Raw genomic sequence first — 21,369 nt, forward strand, 5'->3', positions numbered from 1 at the left:
TAGACCTCCGAGACAGGATTGTCTCGAGGCACAAATCTGGGGGAGGTTACAGAAAAATTTCTGCTGCTTTGAAGGTCCCAAAGAGCACAGTGGCCTCCATCATCCGTAAGTGGAAGAAGTTCGAAACCACCAGGATACTTCCTAGAGCTGGCCGGCCATCTAAACTGAGCGATCGGGGGAGAAGGGCCCTTAGTCAGGGAGGTGACCAAGAACCCGATGGTCACTCTGTCAGAGCTCCAGAGGTCCTCTGTGGAGAGAGGACAACCTTCCAGAAGGACAACCATCTCTGCAGCAATCCACCAATCAGGCCTGTATGGTAGAGTGGCCAGACAGAAGCCACTCCTTAGTAAAAGGCACATGGCAGCCCACCTGGAGTTTGCCTATAGGCACCTGAAGGACTCAGACCATGAGAAAGAAAATTCTCTGGTCTGATGAGACAAAGATTGAATTCTTTGGTGTGAATGCCAGGTGTCACGTTTGGAGGAAACCAGGCACCGCTCATCACCAGGCTAATACCATCCCTACAGTGAAGCATGGTGGTGGCAGCATTATGCTGTGGGGATGTTTTTCAGCGGCAGGGACTGGGAGACTAGTCAGGATAAAGGGAAAGATGACTGCAGCAATGTACAGAGACACCCTGGATGAAAAACCTGCTCCAGAGCGCTCTTGACCTCAGACTGGGGCGACGGTTCATCTTTCAGCAGGACAATGACCCTAAGCACACAGCCAAGATATCAAAGGAGTGGCTTCAGGACAACTCTGTGAATGTTCTTGAGTGGCCCAGCCAGAGCCCAGACTTGAATCCGATTGAACATCTCTGGAAAGTTCTTAAAATGGCTGTGCACCGACGCTTCCCATCCAACCTGAAGGAGCTTGAGAGGTGCTGCAAAGAGGAATGGGCGAAACTGGCCAAGGATAGGTGTGCCAAGCTTGTGGCATCATATTCAAGACTTGAGACTGTAATTGCTGCCAAAGGTGCATCGACAAAGTATTGAGCAAAGGCTGTGAATACTTATGTACATGTGATTTCCCAGTTTTGTTATTTTTAATAAATATGCAAAAACCACAAGTAAACTTTTTTTCCGTTGTCATTATGTGGTGTTGTGTGTAGAATTCTGAGGAAAAAAATGAGTTTAATCCATTTTGGAATAAGGCTGTAACATAACAAAATGTGGAAAAAGTGATGCGCTGTGAATACTTTCCGGATGCACTGCAGTTAATGGCAAGTACGTTAAGGCAGATAAGAGGTCTAAATAAAACACCCATGCTGTATGTATGTATCTTACTTTCATTAATAATGTAAGCAAAATAACTGTTCTATAAAATCATATCTTTTTTCTGTTTAAGATATATAAAGTTAATGCATAGTTATACAAAACAAATTAATATACTTCAGTTAAACAAGACATTTATAAAACATAATAATATTGACCATTCTCATGCCATCAATTATAGCAGGTATAACATTGTATTTATAAGTTCAATTCATCAACAGCAAGTTTTTTTGACAATACAGGACATTCAGTGACGTTATTCAAGCATATTAAATTACAATGCATAATGTATGCTTAATCCTGCACTTTTTTACGCTTATTTTTATTTTCTTTATTGTACGTATTGTTCATGGATGCAGCTGGCTCGAATTGTATGGATTTGATTTAATTTTTAAGGACTTTATGGACTTTACCTTGACTGGGAACAACTGAATTTGTGGATCACGGGATGAGACCAATGAACATTTCTTTGTACCTAGCAATCTAGGAGCCTGGGACGTTTGTTTCCTTGATTATAGTTGCTATGCTGGACTGCTCTCGATTCATTTTATTGTGCTTTATGACTAAGAACTGATCTGATGTTTACAACCCACCTGGCTTGTGGCTCTGGGCTTGATCACGCCTGTAATACCCAGCATTACTGGTTTGTGGCAGTATGTTTGCACCTCCAAATCCTGCTACCTCCTCCTGCTATGCTTTCTACTGCTCTGCTATCCCCGCTCATCTGCAGCACCACACCCCGTCCGTCTCACCGGCTCCGCTGTGCTGTGCTGCTTCTCCACTGCTATCAGATAAGTATTGCTCAGTATCATGCTAAAATACTCTCGTGACAAACTCCTTCATATTAAACAGTCTGTCCAGAGCAAATGGTCTGACTGGAATATCCTAAAAGACACCGGTATTTTGTGGCGCCCAAAATATGTACATCGCGGGTTAGGTCACCGCAACCGGCGGGTGGCGAATGAAAAGATCAGCAGCAGCATTTGCTCATAAATACGCCGTCCTACTCATGGCCCTGGAAATAAAAGTGCAAGTGTGCCAAATTTAAAGTATGTGAAAATAAACTCCAGTCAAGGCTCTGTGCAAAAAGAAATCTCATCAATTAATATTGCAATGTTTAAGTCGAGATCTCTTAATGGCAAAGCATTGCTGCTGTCAGAATTCATCACTGATACCAAATTTGATATGTTGTGCTTAACAGAGACCTGGCAAAAACCAAATGAATTTACGTCTCTCACAGAGGTGACACCACCTGGATTTCCTCACAGAGCCTCGTAGCTCAAGACAAGGTGGATGACTTGCAGTAATTGTCAGAGTGGAGTTAAACATCAAAAGAATCCCAATTGATTGTCCATCGTCTTTTGAGTGTCTGGCTCTTAAACTAATAACGGAATCAGGTCCTGTCTTACTCATTGTTCTTTATCGTCCTCCAAAATACAATGCATCCTTCTTATCTGATCTGCCTGAACTATGAACCCACTTAAGTTCCTTTTCCCAGAGAGTCATTCTTCTTGGTGATTTCAACATCCATACTGACATCCCCACATCTAAACTGAGAAATGAATTCCTATCCTTACTGGACTGTTTTGACTTGACACAACATGTTGATTTTCCCCACCCACTCTGGTGGTCATATACTAGACCTGATCTGTACATCTGGATTATCTGTTGCCAACACTTACTGCACTGATTTGGGACTCTCTGACCATAAAGCAGTGCTTTTAACTGTCTCATTACCTCTCCCTCCTCTTACCTGTTAACGACAAATTTCTTACTGAAACTTAAAAATATCTGTCCCCCTATCCTTTCTGGATCCATTTCTGGTCTTTTACTGTCTTCACCTATTCCATCAACACTAGATAGTCTTGTTGACAACTATAAACACAGCCCTTCATTCAGCATTAGATAAAACAGTTCCTTTAAAATATAAGGAGGTTTCCTTTAAGAGTTCAGCTCCTTGGTATAATTCAGAATTGTGATCTATGAAAGCAGCTGGCTGACACCTTGAGAGAATGTCACGTAAGTCTGGCACATCTAGGCTTTCTCTGACCACCAAAGAGCTAACAGAGAAGCACTAACTGCTGCCAAGAACACCCATTGTGGCAGCATAATAGAAAGTGGCCACTACAATCCAAGGGTTTTGTTCTCTGTAGTTAATAAATTACTTCAACCTGCATCTGGCCAACTACCTCTTCTACTGAAGTCTGTGAGAAATTCCTCCACTTTTTCTGTAACAAAATTAAAGATCTAAATAATTCAACTAACACAAATACATCATCTGTTTATATCTTTCCCCATTTTCCCACTTCTCTAAGTTCTCACCAATCACATCTGCTTTTGTTAATGACCTGCTTTGGAAGATGAGGCCGTCTACTTGTGTACTGGACCCCATCCCCACCACACTACTTAAATCCTGCCTTCATGCCATAATCCCAACTATCCATCCATCCATTTTCCAACCCGCTGAATCTGAATACAGGGTCACAGGGGTCTGCTGGAGCCAATCCCAGCCAACACAGGGCACAAGGCAGGAACCAATCCCAGGCAGGGTGCCAACCCACCGCAGTAATCCCAACTATTACAATAATAATAAACTCATCCCTTGACACTGGCTTTGTGCCACTCACTTTTTAAATCGCTTCTATAACCCCAATGTTAAAAAAGTTTGATCTTGATGCTGACAATCTTAACAATTTTTGACCTATTTTCCCACCTTTTCTGTCAAAAGTTCTTGAGCGTGTTGTAGCTTCCCAACTCACCAACTACTTAACTTCTAATAATTTGATGGAACCCTTACACTCTGGTTTCAGAGCACAGCACAGCTGTGAAACTGCTCTGCTACGGGTAACCAATGATTTTCTTATGGTAGCAGACTCTGGACAAACCAGCATATTAATACTGGGTATCTCTGGCACTGCCCTCCAGTGGTTCAAGTCCTATCTGAATGATAGGCAAGAGTTTGTTAGTCTTGGCAACAGCAGGTCCAGCACAGAGCCAATCATACAAGGGGTTCCACAGGGCTCTGTCCTCGGTCCTCTGCTTTTCTGTATTTATATGCTTCCCCTTGGCCATATTATTCGTAGCTTTGGACTGGGTTATCATTTTTATGCAGATGACACTCAACTCTACTGCAATATTAAGAGTGGAACTTCATCAGAGCTTTCCCAGCTCACAACTTGCCTCAGTGAAATTAAAACCTGGATGGAGCAGAACTCTTTAAAATTAAATTGTAACAAAACTGAACCCCTGCAAATTGGGACTAAAGTGCAACTTAATAAAATGAGATCCTTTCCAGTCAATCTTGGCGGTGATCTCATCAGACCAGCCTCTACTGCAAAGAATCTTGGTGTCATTTTTTCTTATTCCGCCCACATAAATCACATAAAGAGTTGAAAGTAAGAAAGCTTCTTAAATATATCACATGTTCGCTCCTTCCTTTCCTTTTCTAACGCTGAGAAACTTGTCCATGCTTTTATCACATCCTGCATCGATTATTGTAATTCCCTATTGGCAGGTACCCCTTCTAATCTTATATCACAGCTCCAGCTTAGTCAAAACTTGGATGCAAGAGTCCTTACACGGACCAGCAGCAGCGAGCACATAACACCCATCCTGCTTTGTCTTCACTGGCTCCCCGTGTCTTGCAGAATTGAATATAAAATTCTACTAATAACCTACAAAGTCTTAAACAACCTTGCACCAAACTACATCAGTGACCTTCTCCATCACTATGTGCCTGTCCGCCCACTAAGATCTTCTGATTCTTTCAATCTTGTTGTACCCCACACTAATCTACACTCCATGGGGTGACAGGGCCTTCAGCTGCATAGCGCCCTGACTCCGGAATGGCCTACCGAAATTAATTAGATCAGCTGACTCCATTTAATTCTTTTAAAAAAACAACTCAAAACTCATCTGTTCAGGAAGGCTTTTAACTTTACCTGACTTTATTACCCTTCTTTCAGTTTACCTCTATGTCAAGATGCTCATGTAACCTGTATGTGTGTGTGCGAGACCATCAATTATGTTGTCTGTTAGGCTTTTCTCTGAATTCACTATCTTACTCTTCTCTATTTATTTATCTGGTTTAGGACAATGCTATGTACTATATACCCTGCCGTTCTTTCTTAAACTCTGTGAAGTGCCTAGAGCATGGGAAAGGCGCTATATAAATAAAATGTATTATTATTATTATGCCTTAAATTGGCTTCTCTAATGGAAAATAATATAGAAATAATGAAGCAGTAACACATTCACAGTTGTTCACAAGCCATTCATTACACATTATAATCAAGCCTTCACATTTAATAAACATTAAATGAAATATTTATTCCATTCATTTTTCAATCCAGGTTAGCACAGACTCTGGATTGGACAACAACCCATCATAGATACCTTCATACATACGCACACTAAGCAAATTTTTCTTCATTTAACTTCACATACACACACTGGGAATATATTTAGTATAAACAACTATGCCACACAGGACAACTGTCAGCTATACAAATTAATTACTGGGAATAAACAGGTACCAATTTAGTATTCTTCAAAAATACATTTATTTTAACTTAAAATTACATGTAAGCATCATTTAAAATGAAAACAACAACCAAAAGCATCCCTGTGCACTGGTACTGTGCAGTTTATAAATAATGACTATGCTGCTTTCCTTTAACAATTACATTTTCAGCACATATTTATTTATTATGTAGTAGAGATAACAATTAGTATAAACAGCTTTCTAAAAATGCTGTTTTTCTTGTTCATTGTGACTAAACTGGCTGGCAGTTATTTACTCAGCGGGTAAACATAAGCTGCATTCATCAGGGCCTGTTATCACACTATGCACCATATGCGAGTGGATTACAAATGTAAGACACAAGAAAATCATCACCTAAAGGGAAAAACTAGATTATACTTTAACCTTTTCATAACTACTGAGTGCCTGTATAAATTGTATGCAATAAAACTGTTGATTGCCACACCTGTGACATAAAGCAAATGGGAAACTTTAATCAAAGACAACCTAGAATCAATTATAAAAATAAGAAGAAAAATAATTTAAAATATATTTTTATCATCTTGTGAGGTAGACTATATAAAAATCTAACCTGTAGTTTGATAGCGAAAAGCAAGCCACTTTCCTACATACACTAACTAAACAAACCTAAGGGCATGAAGGTGAGCCCTTAATATGCAAAACTGCACAGTCTGAAGGCTTAATTTACATATGAAGCCAGAATTATATTTAGAGAAAATTAGACTTTGTTTCCATTCTATCAAATGACAGTTGGTAACAATGCAGGGAAGAGGGTAGAAGCAATAGTGAAAATTCATTTGTCATGTCATGTCAATTTCTAACTGCTTAATCCAGATCAGGGCTGCGGCCTACCCCAGCTAGCATATTGCACAAGGCAGGAACAACCCCTGGACAGGGTGCCAATCCATTGCAGGATGAACACACAGACACATACAGACTAGAGCCAAGTTAGAGCTGTCAATTCATCTAACCTGCATGATGTCTTTAGACAGTGGGAGGAAACTAGAGCACCTGGAGGAAATTTCAAGCAGAGATGGGGAGAACATGCATTCCCCACATAGGGAGGACCCTGAATGTGAGCCCTGGTATCGTTACTGCCAGCCAGCAGCACTACCAGTAAATTTATGGTACTTGTAATGGCTAGCATTTTTTTTAATTCAATTTTATTATCTTGGTCACGTTCATGCTCTCCCCGATCTGACATTGCTGTTTTCAAATAAAGACGTGCTATAACAGGTGAACTCAGATGAGGATGAGGGTTCTACATCTGAGAAAGAGAACAGAAGCCCTCCACGTAAGAAAAGTCCACTCACACATAAGAATAACGCAGCTGCACCAGGCGTAAGGGTGAAAGATGGCATGATTTGGATGCAGCAACAGGTTAGGAGTCAACCTGCCACTGAATCTGCCACATACATGTCCTTCAACGAAACAGCAGGGCCTACAAAGCTCACCAAGGTATCATGCAAAATTCCGTTTGCGATTATGTTTCTTGATTCTAGAATGCCTAGAGGGGGCTGGGCGGTCTCGTGGCCTGGAACCCCTGCAGATTTTATTTTTTTCTCCAACCGTTTTTTCTGTCCTCCCTGGCCATCGGACCTTACTTTTCTTCTATGTTAATTAGTGTTCCCTTATTTTAATTCTTACTTATTTTGTCTTTTTTCTCTTTCTTCATCATGAAAGCACTTTGAGCTGCATTATTTGTATGAAAATGTGCTATATAAATAAATGTTGTTGTTGTTGTTGATGGTCTTTAAATAAAAAAACATGTATATGTTATTTATATAAATGCCACATTGAATGTTGTTTGACCTATATTTATTTACTTATCTTCCTGCAGAGTAAAGTCACAAGTAGACTTGCACGACATCAAGAGAAGAAAAAAATACAGTTGAGCAATCATCTGCATTATCTTTCCTTTGGTAACAAAACAAAGGTCCACACGACTGTCATTTTAATAATAAAAATTGTAAATTGATCATTTGTGTAGTGTAGAGGTAATAGCTTAGTTTCTAATAACAGGCTATGAAAATAAGCAAGTTGCTTTAACTAACACAAATATGTAAGATAAATTAATTCCATTGGTTTTAATTAAATCAAATAAGTAGAACAGCATAAACAGTATACAGTATGACATCTTGCTATGTGAATTATTGACTCATTATGGTGCCAAAATATATTCAGAAGCATTTTTCTGTCTTTTCAGTAATTTCTTATTGGAGTTCCTCTCATTATTAAAAGACATTAGTATGACAGTACATACTCGCCATGTGCTATCCTGCTATCCTCTATTCACTGATACTGTTAGTAGGGGGTTGCTATGAACAAAGGCGTCTCTGAAAACATGCACAACTGTATACTTCCTATGATGAAATTACGTTAATTTATATTTAACATCGTAAGACAAACAATATCAACAATAGTGCAAATATTGAACAGCCTAACAATTTTTCTGCAAAAAAACAAAAGCTTTTGGTATGGTGGAGTTACAGTTTACAAAAAAAAAAAAAAAAAAAACCTACTGAATACCAAACTAGCCTAAATCATTGCATTCTTACGATAGTACAATAGCCCTTGTTAATCTCCAGACTTGGGCAAAAGAGTGACAACTCGTGAGCATCTCTGCCATGTCCAGACTCTCCTGAATGACCGGCAACAGGTCAGATCACAAAAAAAAAATCAATGATGTTTTGTTGACAATCAACTGAAATCCCATCAATTCCTGGAGACATCCCCTTATTTAAACTCTCCACGACAACTGTAAGCTCCTTCAAGTGATGCATCTTTCTCTAAATCAGATAGAAGTTCATCAGGGACTTGTGGCAAATTTTCAGAAAAGCAAAATTTTCTGTAGACTTCCCTGACAACTCTTTGGAGGAGACCTCAGAATAAAAGTTCACAGCTCTTGAACAAATCTGACCCATATTTTACTCACTTCTTAACCTTCTGTTAATTTTAAAAAGTGGATCATTTGGCTCTGATCCTGCTTTCTTTCCAATCCAATTATGTGTGCATCTCACTCTATTTTGGTGAAACCCCCTTCATCATCACCACTCTCGAAAGCAGAGTAGATTTCCGACTCCAGTACTGCTTCCCCTTGAGTTGGAGAGGGGTTTTATTGAGCTGGGAACAGAATAGCTCTTTGAATATTTATTTTATCATTTCTTTTTTTTTTTTTTTAATAATCGGTACATATTTTTGAAAGATTGTTTCTTTTTAATGGTAGTTGTAATATATGTTTATTTACTTCTTGTTCAGTTATTTTCTATTTTACACAAAGATATTTTGAATATACAGTCAGATGAAAAAGTTTGGGAATCCCTCTTAATTCTTTGGATTTTTGTTTATCATTGGCTGAGCTTTCAAAGTAGCAACTTCCTTTTAATATATGGCATGCCTTATGGAAACAGTAGTATTTCAACAGTGACATTAAGTTAATTGGATTAACAGAAAATATGTAATATGCACCATAACAAAATTAGACAGGTGCATAAATTTGGGCACCCCAACAGAGATATTACATCAATACTTGGTTGAGCCTCCTTTTGCAAATATAACAGCCTCTAGACGCTTCCTATAGCTTTTGATGAGTGTCTGGATTCCGAATGGAGGTACTTTTGACCATTCTTCTATACAAAATCTCTCCAGTTCAGTTAAATTTGATGGCTGCCGAGCATGGACAGCCTGCTTCAAATCATCCCATAGATTTTTGATGATATTCAAGTCAGAGGACTGTGACGGCCATTCCAGAACATTGTACTTCTCCCTCTTCATTAATGCCATATTAGATTTCGAACTGTGTTTTTGGTCATTGTCTTGTTGGAATATCCAACCCCTGCGTAACTTCAACTTTGTGACTGATGCTTGAACATTATCCTGAAGAATTTGTTGATATTGGGTTGAATTCATCCGACCCTCAACTTTAACAAAGGCCCCAGTCCCTGAACTAGCCACACAGCCCCACAGCATGATGGAACCTCCACCAAATTTGACAGTAGGTAGCAGGTGTTTTTCTTGGAATGTGGTGTTCTTCTTCCGCCATGCAAAACACTTTTTGTTATGACCAGATAACTCAATTTTTGTCTCAGCAGTCCAAAATACTTTGTTCCAAAATTAATCAGGCTTGTCTAAATGAGCATTTGCATACAACAAGTGACTCTGTTTGTGACGTAAATGCAGAAAGGGCTTCTTTCTCATCACCCTGCCATACAGATGTTCTTTGTGCAAATTGCACTGAATTGTAGAACGATATACAGACGCACCATCTGCAGCAAGATGCTCTTGCAGGTCTTTGGAGGTGATCTGTGGGTTGTCTGTAACTATTCTCACAATCCTGTGCATATGCCGCTCCTGTATTTTTTCTTGGCCTGCCAGAAGAACCTTAACTGGATTAATTCTGAAAGTACAAGAATATGGGTTTAACAGCAACTGTGCCTGTGGCCTTCCATTTCCTGATTCCATTCCTTACAGTTGAAACTGACAGTTTAAACCTCTGAGATAGCTTTTTGTAGCCTTCCCCTAAACCATGATACTGAACAATCTTTGTTTTCAGATCTTTTGAGTGTTGCTTTGAGGATCCCATGCTGTCACTCTTCAGAGGGAGAGTCAAAGGGAAGGAAGCACAACTTGCAATTGACCACCTTAAATACCTTTTCTCATGATTGGACACACCTGTCTATGAAGTTCAAGGCTTAATGAGCTAATCCAACCAATTTGGTGTTGCAAGTAATCAGCATTGAGCAGTTACATGCATTCAAATCAGCAAAATTACAAGGGGGCCCACATTTTTGCACAGCCAGTTTTTCACATTTGATTTAATTTCATACAACTAAATACTACTTCACTAAAAGTCTTTGTTCAGAAAACACCCCAGTACTCAGATGTTCCTACGAAATGAAAGACATACCACTGTTATCTTTTTTTATTGAAAGTAAATTATTATGCAGGCTGAGAGGGGTTCACAAAATTTTTCATATGACTGTAATTTAATTAGATTAGCTGACAATTCATTATTTTATAAAACAACACAAAACTCAATTATTCAGGAAGGTATTTACTTCAACATTCTGACCCTTCTTTCAGTTTCTCTCTCTAGGTGCTCTAGATGATTTGCATTTATATCATAAATTATGTTATTTGTTCATGACTTTATTTTTGTATTTTATGTGGTTTATTGTCTGTTATTCTAATTGAAAGTGTTGTGTTCCCTTTATTTATCTTTATTTAGTGTTTTATGCTATTATTTTGTATACAGTGCTGTGTATTTGATTTTTTTTTTGTTGTTTTTTTCTGTTGAAACTCTAGGAAGCACAGCAAAGGTGCTACATAAATAAAATGTATTATTATTGCTGCTTTAGTTGATTAAAATAATCCTTACGAAAAGAAATAATCACAGTAGAACTACCCACTGTCAATCTATAAAATTGGGCCAACAGAAGAACCTTAACTGGATTAATTCTGAAAGTACAAGAATATGCATATAGATTATACCATGATATATGCCATAACCATGACAATTTTTAATTATATCTTAATATAATTTGGCCTTTAGAACAGAAACAGAATCTGGCCTTACAATTGGGTAGATTCTGGTTTAAACTAAAAAAGGCTCTCAGAGTTCAATAAACTGGAACAGAAAGTTCCCACACAATAGTTACTAAAACAAAAACACACAAAAGCAGGCAAGTCAGCTCTGGAGCTGTAATATACAGTATATGTAATATATGGAGAGAAAAAAATGACTAAATATCTAAAGTGCACATCTGAGAACACAGTTCCAAAAAATGAAGATGTAATTTTAATTAACTAAATACTATAGTGCACCCAAGAGCAATTAGAGCACTCCATTAAGAAGTTATTTTCTAAAAGTATGGAAGACAATGTTTTTAATTCCATCTGCTCAGAAAAATTTAAATTTAACTTTTAGCTGTTATTTTTAGTTGTCAAATGAAGGGTGATGTATGTTTGTGTGTCTTTCTGTGATTGCAACCTAAACATATGCCAGACTTCCACCTGATATGCCAACAGCAGTAAGCCGGCCAGACAGAATAGTTCATATTTAAAAATGTACACTTTATATAAAAAAAGATATCTGAATTATCACTATTCTAGAAAAACAAACTATGAATATCAAAATGCTCATGGACAAACTACTGTATATTAGCCCTGGGTGTTACTGCAAAGTGCATTTTATTTTTCTGCCAAATTTCAGATTCAATATTTTGTTGCTTTGACAGCGTTATGGTTTAAGACCAGAGGAAGAAAAGCACAAAGATAAAGGACTTAAGGGTGAGCTTCCTTCAGTGTATGGCTCCTAAACATAATGATATGCAAAGGTATATTATGCAAAGAAAGAAGTACAAATGAAAATATCATGATATCAATCTGTAATTAGTCAATATCACATTTCATCTAAGCTTATTTCAGTTTACTTATGGTATTTAGCTTACATTATACAGACACAATGCAAAAAATTACAAGTGTTTATATTGCCAGTAGCTCCAAAAATATAAAAAAACTTCATTTAAGTCAGAAAGAAGGAAGAAAAACAGAACATTTTTCAAGTACTTTTTTACTGCCAAAAGAAATAACCCGATGAAAGAGGCCACACTCAAGGATGGTTGTGGTTCTTACTGTGTTTTAAAGTGCTTAGATTCACAGAAAATTCTGATTTAATAAAAGAACTACCTTTGCTTGAAATGTCAGCTGTCTGTGGTCTTCCTCAGGGAGCATTTAAAAATCTAGACTTACCAAAGTGTTCCAGCTTGCACATTTTTAAATGTCTTCTGTGAGTGAGCATATTTCATTGCCAGTTTGACAGGATCATACCCACCGTGGTTACTAACTGACTTTTAACAGACAATGTAGATCATAATAAAACTTTTTTGTGATCAGTTCATTTGTATCTTAGTTTTTGTTTTCTTACTAACATAACAAATATTTCTTGGATTGCCCGTGTTTAAAGGGCAATGTAGCAGATACAATTCTAACAACACACAATATAAAAGAAAACAAAGTGTCAGGCGTGTGGTTCATGTCTAGTCTAGTAGAGCAGTGTCCAATTACTCTAAATTTCTGAGGTTTTTCCCACCTTTAGCTAAACTAAGAGTTTTATTTAATTCTCAATGTTAGTCCAGTCACATAAATGAATTAAAACACAAAATCTGCTCTATTAAAATATCCATCACATAAAAGCAGAAAGCAGTGTTGAGCCTAAGGCACAAGATTCTAAACCACAAGTTTGCCAGTTCAAATCCCACCTCCAGCTTACTATGTAACACTGAGCAAGTTCTCCTCCATCTGTGCTACAACTAAATAAAAAAAAAAATTAAAGTAAAATTGCACTGTACACAGATCTTTAATTTGCCTTAGGTTACGGCATCGGTCAAAAACACATCCCAACACAACCTGTAGGCACTACAAGAAGCATCCTCTTCTTTCATTCATTAGATTATTAGGGACACAAAAACAAAATATTCATTTAAGAGTAACTGGCAAAAGTTTGCACCCAACTGATTGAAAGTATGTTTTTCATAATCTGAATAATACTTTGATCTTGAGTTTTGTTGTTAAACATCTGAAACACATTCAAAACAGCTATAAAAATGAATTTCATGCATATATATTTCTTAATTTTTTTTAAAATATCCAAATGTCTAAATTTGAGATTTATGGTTCCAAACACAATGTTGTGATGACATGCAGGTAAGGTTAACAGATGATATCTGCAAATTTGGCTCCCAGCGTTTACCATAGGGAAGAATGCAGGATGGTTTGACTGTGTTTTGTTAGAAACTGAGCAATTTATTTTGAATTGAAGGCATACTTTATCAGCATGGCTGCATTAACTAGAAAGACATCATCCCACCTGGTTTGAATATAGTTGGGGGTGTCACTTATTTTTTTCAGGGGGGTAATGACTCAAACTAAACTTTCAGGCTTTGTAAGAGCTATTTGACAAAGACAGAAGGGTGATGAAGTACTGCAGCAAATGACCTAGCCACCCAGTAAAATTTGGTATTAGAAATAATCAAAAAGCACAAAAAAACATGGTGATCCAATTAACCATCTGCAGTTGAGGCATGGGGAATCAAAGCACATTCCAGATACAGTGAACACAATGCAGAAAGCACATGTCTATCGCAGTATACTATATTAGGAAAATTTATTTTAAAAACTTTCTATGATCTTACATACCTCCGCCTTAATGACTAGATCTTTATCTAGCTGGACATCTCCTATTGTAATCATGCTTACAAAATATTAACGAGATCAAAACTAATAATGTTCCCAAACAGATCTTGGGTAATTCTTAGTTAATTACAGTACATTGGGGCAGGGCTCTAGACTGCAACTAAAATGGTCACAAATGCAACCAAAAATAGGCTTTGGCGATTATCATTTCTACTTAGTTCACCAGTGGTGAATGAAATCATTGAAAGTTATTATATAGTAACAAATGCAAAAGGCCTTTTTTTTTTTTTTTTTTTAAATTGTTGAGCTTTTGTGCTGTTAACATATGTGTTGGTACAGTGATGGATAGATTACTCCTTGGTGATCCATGAGCTGTATTCCACTAAAGGTTGCTTTATACTTGACACGTCTACAAGGGATGTGTGGTGAAAATGATGTCGGGCTTGGGGACAATTGCGCAGAACTATTTCTAACCACACGGCACGGCTGACATGTTGGGGGGGTGGGGTCATGTCAAGCATGGGCGTCGGAGGACTCCTCTAAGGGCCGGGTAAAGGTATGCAATAACCCACCGAGACAAGAGGCGGGGCTACTGCTGACTTTGTCCTGTTGTTCTTCTTCCCTCACAGCTCCGAGAAGCTGCCCGATAAGGGCACTTAACCCTGCCCCTTCCGGAAGTTGCGCTATAAAAGAAGCGCCAACGAAGAAAAAGGCGTCTTTTGCCAGGAGACTGGAACGAGCCGCACGGTGGAGCATGTGATGCTCGAAAATCCTTTAGGAGGAGGAAATCCCTGATTGGGGATAGCATATTGGTGCTGTTTTTTGTTAATTTCTTTATTTTGCTTGTTTTGTCTCGCAGTGATCAAAAGGGACGACCCAGTTGGCATCCCAACATTTCAACTGTTTCCAGTCTGTCCTTTCACCGCCCGATCACGGGGGTTATTTAAAAAAAAAAAAAAAAAAAAAGGAGGTACAGTGATCCCTCGCTATATCGCGCTTCGCCTTTCGCGGCTTCACTCCATCGCGGATTTTATATGTAAGCATATTTAAATATATATCGCGGATTTTTTGCTGGTTTGCGGATTTCTGCGGACAATGGGTCTTTTAATTTCTGGTACATGCTTCCTCAGTTGGTTTTGCCCAGTTGATTTCATACAAGGGACGCTATTGGCAGATGGCTGAGAAGCTAGATTGCTTACTCTTCTCTCTCTCTTGCGCTGACTTTCTCTGATCCTGACGTAGGGGGATTGAGCAGGGGGGCTGTTCGCACACCTAGACGATACGGACGCTCGTCTACAAATGCTGAAAGATTATCTTCACGTTGCTATCTTTTGTGCAGCTGCTTCCTGAAACGACATGCTGCACGGTGCTTCGCATACTTAAAAGCTCGAAGGGCACGTATTGATTTTTGACTGAAAAACAAACTCTGTCTCTCTCTATCTCCCTCTCTCTCTCTCTCCCTGCTCCTGACGGAGGGGGTGTGAGCTGCCGCCTTCAACAGCTTTGTGCCGCGGTGCTTCGCATACTTAAAAGCCAAACAGCCCTATTGATTTGTTTGCTAGAGATTGTTTTCTGTATCTATGTGACATTCTGTGCTCCTGAGACGCACTCCTTTGAAGAGGAAGATATGTTTGCATTCTTTTAATTGTGAGACAGAACTGTCATCTCTGTCTTGTCATGGAGCACAGTTTAAACTTTTGAAAAAGAGACAAATGTTTGTTTGCAGTGTTTGAATAACGTTCCTGTCTCTCTACAACCTCCTGTGTTTCTGCGCAAATCTGTGACCCAAGCATGACAATATAAAAATAACCATATAAACATATGGTTTCTGCTTCGCGGATTTTCTTATTTCGTGAGTGGCTCTGGAACGCAACCCCCGCGATGGAGGAGGGATTACTGTAAGGGGGAACACATTTCCATGGGAAAGGCATTATTGTGGAAATCAAATTTCTCCTCTGTCATATCAGTAATTAAGACTGTGTGAATAAAATAATTTAAGTTCAAAAAAAAAAATCCCATGCACAGTTGATCATGTAAGATTAAAACTGGTCAAATGTTTTTAAAAGACTTGTAGAAACCATTCAATGGCAATCTTTATCTGCTGTGGCCCCTTGCAAAATGAACACTGGGTAGTTAAAATGCTGCACAGTGTCATTAATATGCCTATCAGACAGGCTTCTATAGCACATTCATATCTAAAGTGCCCCTCAATCCCTTCCACCAGAAGGGACACTCATTTCCACAATTGAGCCTTTGCTGTAGAAATGCATGCCTCTGTAAGCTGCTTGCAGAATGAACACTGAATAGCTCAAATTGCACAAAATGTATTTTAAAAGACTGTAGACAGTCTTCAATATCAAATTTCATATATAATGTGTCTCTCCATCCCATCCACTGGAAGTGACAATCATTTCCACAGCTGATACTTTGTCGTTGAAATGCTCTTCTGTTTACAAAATGAACGCAGGAGAGTTAAAATGAGCTAAACCTATTTGTCATTTTTTTTCTTCACTAGCCCTTTGTCCTATCCACTGGAAGAGACACTTGCTTTCTCAGCCGGAGCAGAGTTGTAGAAATGTGTGCCCCATATGTACTGCTTACAAAATGAATACTGGACACCTAAAATTCTTCAAAATGCAATTTAAAAGGTTGCTGGCTCACTTTAAACATGATGACATTCAGTGACACAGACTCAGATCCTGAATAAAATACACAGTTCTTAATGACTGTACATAGTTTGAAAGTTATAATGACGTTCAGTTACCCAAATTATCGTGACGGACACAAAAGTACAAGGGAAGGATGCATTGCACAAGAGAAGGAAAAGAATTACGCACAAATATATGGAGGTTAGAAAGGTAAGATACTAAAAGATTAATATTTTCCACATTTGATTAGTTGGCACCTATATCAAAGTTATTGGCTCCTACTCCTTGAGGTGAACTTTTGTCCGGAGCCCTGCATAAAGGTATGTTTTATATTGAAAACGTTTGCATTTGAAGAATGTGGGCACTAAAACCTGATGTTAAGAAAGCCAAATTAGCCTGAAAAATCTGTCTGAGAACATGGCTGCTTGGTACAATTTCTTCTGTAGCAGAAGGCCCTGTTGCTAAAGGAGAAACAAAAAGGGTGAGAAGCCTCAATTAGTAATGGAAAATGACGAGGCAGAAAACATAAAACCGACTATATAAATTTAACTTTAACTGCTGCATAATCATTGAAAACTGGCACATAAGTTCATGAAAGGAAACTACAATAATCCATCACTGCAGGAAACATAATTGTAAGCAAAATAAAACAGCACTGCACATTAAAAACTTAAAATAAATAAGAAAAATGCATTCATCAATTACCACCCAAGTTCTGAAAGTGATGCTATTCTGGATCAGACATGCAAAATGACACTAAAAGTCCAAACTGCTGTTGTAAGTCTACCTTGCTCTTACATTTTTCTAATTAGAAAGACTATTTTCTTCTCTACCTTATACAGATTGGTCCAAAAATTACTGTTAATGGTATGGGGAAATAAAAAATGACTGCAGAATTCAACAGCTGTGTAAGTAGAAAATTTCACTGTTCTGAATATTAAAGTGTCACACCTTAAATACTCTGTAGTTTTTTTTATAGCCCGACAAAGTCTCACTAACTTTATAAACATTCATTAGCGCCAAACAGAGCAAAAATACTCCAATCAAAAATTATGTATTTTTTGAGTTACTTGCCCCATTAAGTTGGTAGTGGTGGGCGAGAAAAAAAATTGAATGTCATGTTTTTGTGGAGAAATTAAATATTGAATATTTAATCTCAACGAGGCTGATAGGTGGCAACACTGGACATTGATGAACAATATGAAAAACATCCTTGGAAAAAATGAAATAAAATTCTCACATAACTTGTATTGTATAATCCACATGTTCGATATTCAATTGTATGAACAAAATGTGTGCATTTGTTGACAAATTATTATTAAACGTTACTTCCTGAGCTCCATTCAATGAGCAGGGAAGACATCTTTCCCACAACATGGTTTGTTTGAATTAAAGACAGGTTTCTTCACCAATGAATGAGGGGGACAGGCAGATCTTCAGTTTCAATATAATTTTTGGGTGGAGTGTTCTTTTAAGTGTGGAGAAAAAGAGAAGTTACACAATATATGTTTATGAAAACATTTAATTTGTTGCTGCATTGTTCAGCATGTCTGAGTCTGGCACATAATGCATCAGTAGACAAATATTTACCACTGTTTTCATTACCTTGACTGAAAGGCTTAATTAGATGGTTCCAAGTAATAACTATATTGAACCCCTAGTGGAAGAAGTGGACTGGAAAGCATGCGACACGACAAAAAAAACCTAAACTTTTAAATGTGAAATAAGACAAAAATTGTATACCTACTGTATACATACATTTTATTTTAGTTACTGCAATCTATATCAAGCAAAGAAGAAACTACGTAAAAAATAAAATTCCTACTAACCTGGATAGTCTTCTGAAACATGTACGGAGTAGGAAACTCTGTGTTGGGTGGAAAAAAAAAAACTGTCAAAATATGATTTGATCTATTCAACTCCATAACTGTAGTTCTTAATAAAAAATATAAAATTTAATTGGTAAATTGAACATTAAGCACTAAATAATTTGAAACTCTGATCATCTGGTAGTTTTGTTTGATTCTAGCTACTGTTGACTGACTGTATATAGCATGCAGAACAAACAAAAAAAAATACTCTGTGACCTTGACCACAACCACATTTAAATAACTTAACATTTCTATGAAAAGTATCTTCCCATAAGCACAATACACAGAAAGGGAAAAAAAAACACAAAAAAATTATCAAATGTAAATTAGATATGCAGTATTAACATACAGTGCATCCGGAAAGTATTCATAGCGCATCACTTTTTCCACATTTTGTTATGTTACAGCCTTATTCCAAAATGGATTAAATTCATTTTTTTCCTCAGAATTCTACACACAACACCCCATAATGACAATGTGAAAAAAGTTTACTTGAGGTTTTTGCAAATTTATTAAAAATAAAAAAACTGAGAAATCCCATGTACATAAGTGTTCACAGCCTTTGCTCAATACTTTGTCCATGCACCTTTGGCAGCAATTACAGCCTCAAGTCTTTTTGAATATGATGCCACGAGCTTGGCACACCTATCCTTGGCCAGTTTCGCCCATTCCTCTTTGCAGCACCTCCTCAAGCTCCATCAGATTGGATGGGAAGCGTCGGTGCACAGCCATTTTAAGATCTCTCCAGAGATGTTCAATCGGATTCAAGTCTGGGCTCTGGCTGGGCCACTCAAGGACATTCACAGAGTTGTCCTGAAGCCACTCCTTTGATATCTTGGCTGTGTGCTTAGGGTCGTTGTCCTGCTGAAAGATGAACCGTCGCCACAGTCTGAGGTCAAGAGCACTCTGGAGCAGGTTTTCATCAAGGAGGTCTCTGTACATTGCTGCAGTCATCTTTCCCTTTATCCTGACTAGTCTCCCAGTTCCTGCCGCTGAAAAACATCCCCACAGCATGATGTTGCCACCACCATGCTTCACTGTAGGGATGGTATTGGCCTGGTGATGAGCGGTGCCTGGTTTCCTCCAAACGTGACGCCTGGCATTCACACCAAAGAGTTCAATCTTTGTCTCATCAGACCACAGAATTTTCTTTCTCATGGTCTGAGAGTCCTTCAGGTGCCTTTTGGCAAACTCTAGGCGGGCTGCCATGTGCCTTTTACTAAGGAGTGGCTTCCGTCTAGCCACTCTACCATACAGGCCTGATTAGTGGATTGCTGCAGAGATGGTTGTCCTTCTGGAAGGTTCTCCTCTCTCCACAGAGGACCTCTGCAGCTCTGACAGAGTGACCATCGGGTTCTTGGTCACCTCCCTGACTAAGGCCCTTCTCCCAGATCGCTCAGTTTAGATGGCCAGCCAGCTCTAGGAAGAGTCATGGTGGTTTCTAACTTCTTCCACTTACGGATGATGGCAGTCACTGTGCTCATTGGGACCTTCAAAGAAGCAAAAATGTTTCTGTAACCTTCCCCAGATTTGTGCCTTGAGACAATCCTATCTCAGAGGTCTACAGACAATTCCTTTGACTTCATGTCAGAGCACAAACCAAGCATTAACTGTCAAGTGTGGGACCTTATATAGACAGGTGTGTGCCTTCCCAAATCATGTCCAATCAACTGAATTTACCACAGGTGGACTTCAATTAAGCTGCAGAAACATCTCAAGGATGATCAGGGGAAACAGGATGCACCTGAGCTCAATTTTGAGCTTCATGGCAAAGGCTGTGAATACTTATGTACATGTGCTTTCTCAATTTTTTTATTTTTAATAAATTTACAAAAATCTCAAGTAAACTTTTTTCACGTTGTCATTATGGGGTGTTGTGTGTAGAATTCTGAGGAAAAAAATGAATTTAATCCATTTTGGAATAAGGCTGTAACATAACAAAATATGGAAAAACTGATGTGCTGTGAATACTTTCCGGATGCACTGTACATATACAGAAGCCATACTGATTACTTTGTTACTATAGCTTCTTTGTAGGATCATTTCAGCTTAATTTTAACAAAAACAAATCTAAACAATGTTTTACATTTTTTGCTGAAATTATGCTAGCTTCCAATATATCTCAGGATAACACTCCAGAAAGACAAGGTTGAGAAAACAAAAACAAAACAAAAAAAAAAAATACGATAAAACGGCTTTATATCCAAGAGTAAAATATACTGCGGACAACCGGGGTGTGTACAGCCACCCTAATCTGACACAGATAGGCAGAGACACAAGCGTTGCACAGCATATGCTTTTATTTCCGTGGGAAACGCTTTTCTCTAACTCCCCACAGCAACACAGTTCAAAGCACAAAACACACTCTTCTTCTCACTTTCTCTTCCTCTCTCTCACCTCCACTCCTCTTCCAGCAAGCTTTGTCCTCTTCCACCCGACTCTGGCTTCCTGAATGGAGTGAGGTGGCTCCTTTCAAGCTGGTCCTGTGAGTGTTCCAGGTGGCTCATTAATCAGACCTGGAATCACTTCAAGATGTGGTTAAAGCCCAAAGTAGGGCTTTGCAGCTCCCCCTGGCAGCCCCCACGGAACCCAGGGCTGTGCCAAACTCCAACTCCCAGCGTGCCCTGTGGGAATCCATGGTGCCACAGCTGCCCAGGAGAGCTGCCCTCTAATGTCCCCAGGGGAGGTAGTACCTGACAGATTGCCCTCTCCCCCAGTCCTTCCATCCAGCTGTCGTCCCCAGATGGGTAAAGGCCGCGGCTGCCCATCACAATAAATTAGGATGAAATACAAATGTGCAAATGGACTGAACTGTAAAAACACTTCTTAAACCTTAGATA

General features: G+C 38.5%; 1 protein-coding gene across 1 annotated transcript in view; it reads right to left on the reverse strand.

Annotated features, from left to right (window-relative positions):
• Window positions 1-21,369, reverse strand: part of parp8 (poly (ADP-ribose) polymerase family, member 8) — a 196,691-nt gene that overhangs the window by 99,621 nt on the left and 75,701 nt on the right. The window contains exon 3 of the mRNA XM_028805630.2: window positions 18,488-18,525. Within this exon, the coding sequence (XP_028661463.1) occupies window positions 18,488-18,525 (38 nt within the window). The remainder of the gene's footprint in view (window positions 1-18,487; window positions 18,526-21,369) is intronic.

Source organism: Erpetoichthys calabaricus, chromosome 7, assembly GCF_900747795.2.
Source record: "Erpetoichthys calabaricus chromosome 7, fErpCal1.3, whole genome shotgun sequence".
Classification (NCBI taxonomy): Eukaryota; Metazoa; Chordata; class Cladistia; order Polypteriformes; family Polypteridae; genus Erpetoichthys; species Erpetoichthys calabaricus.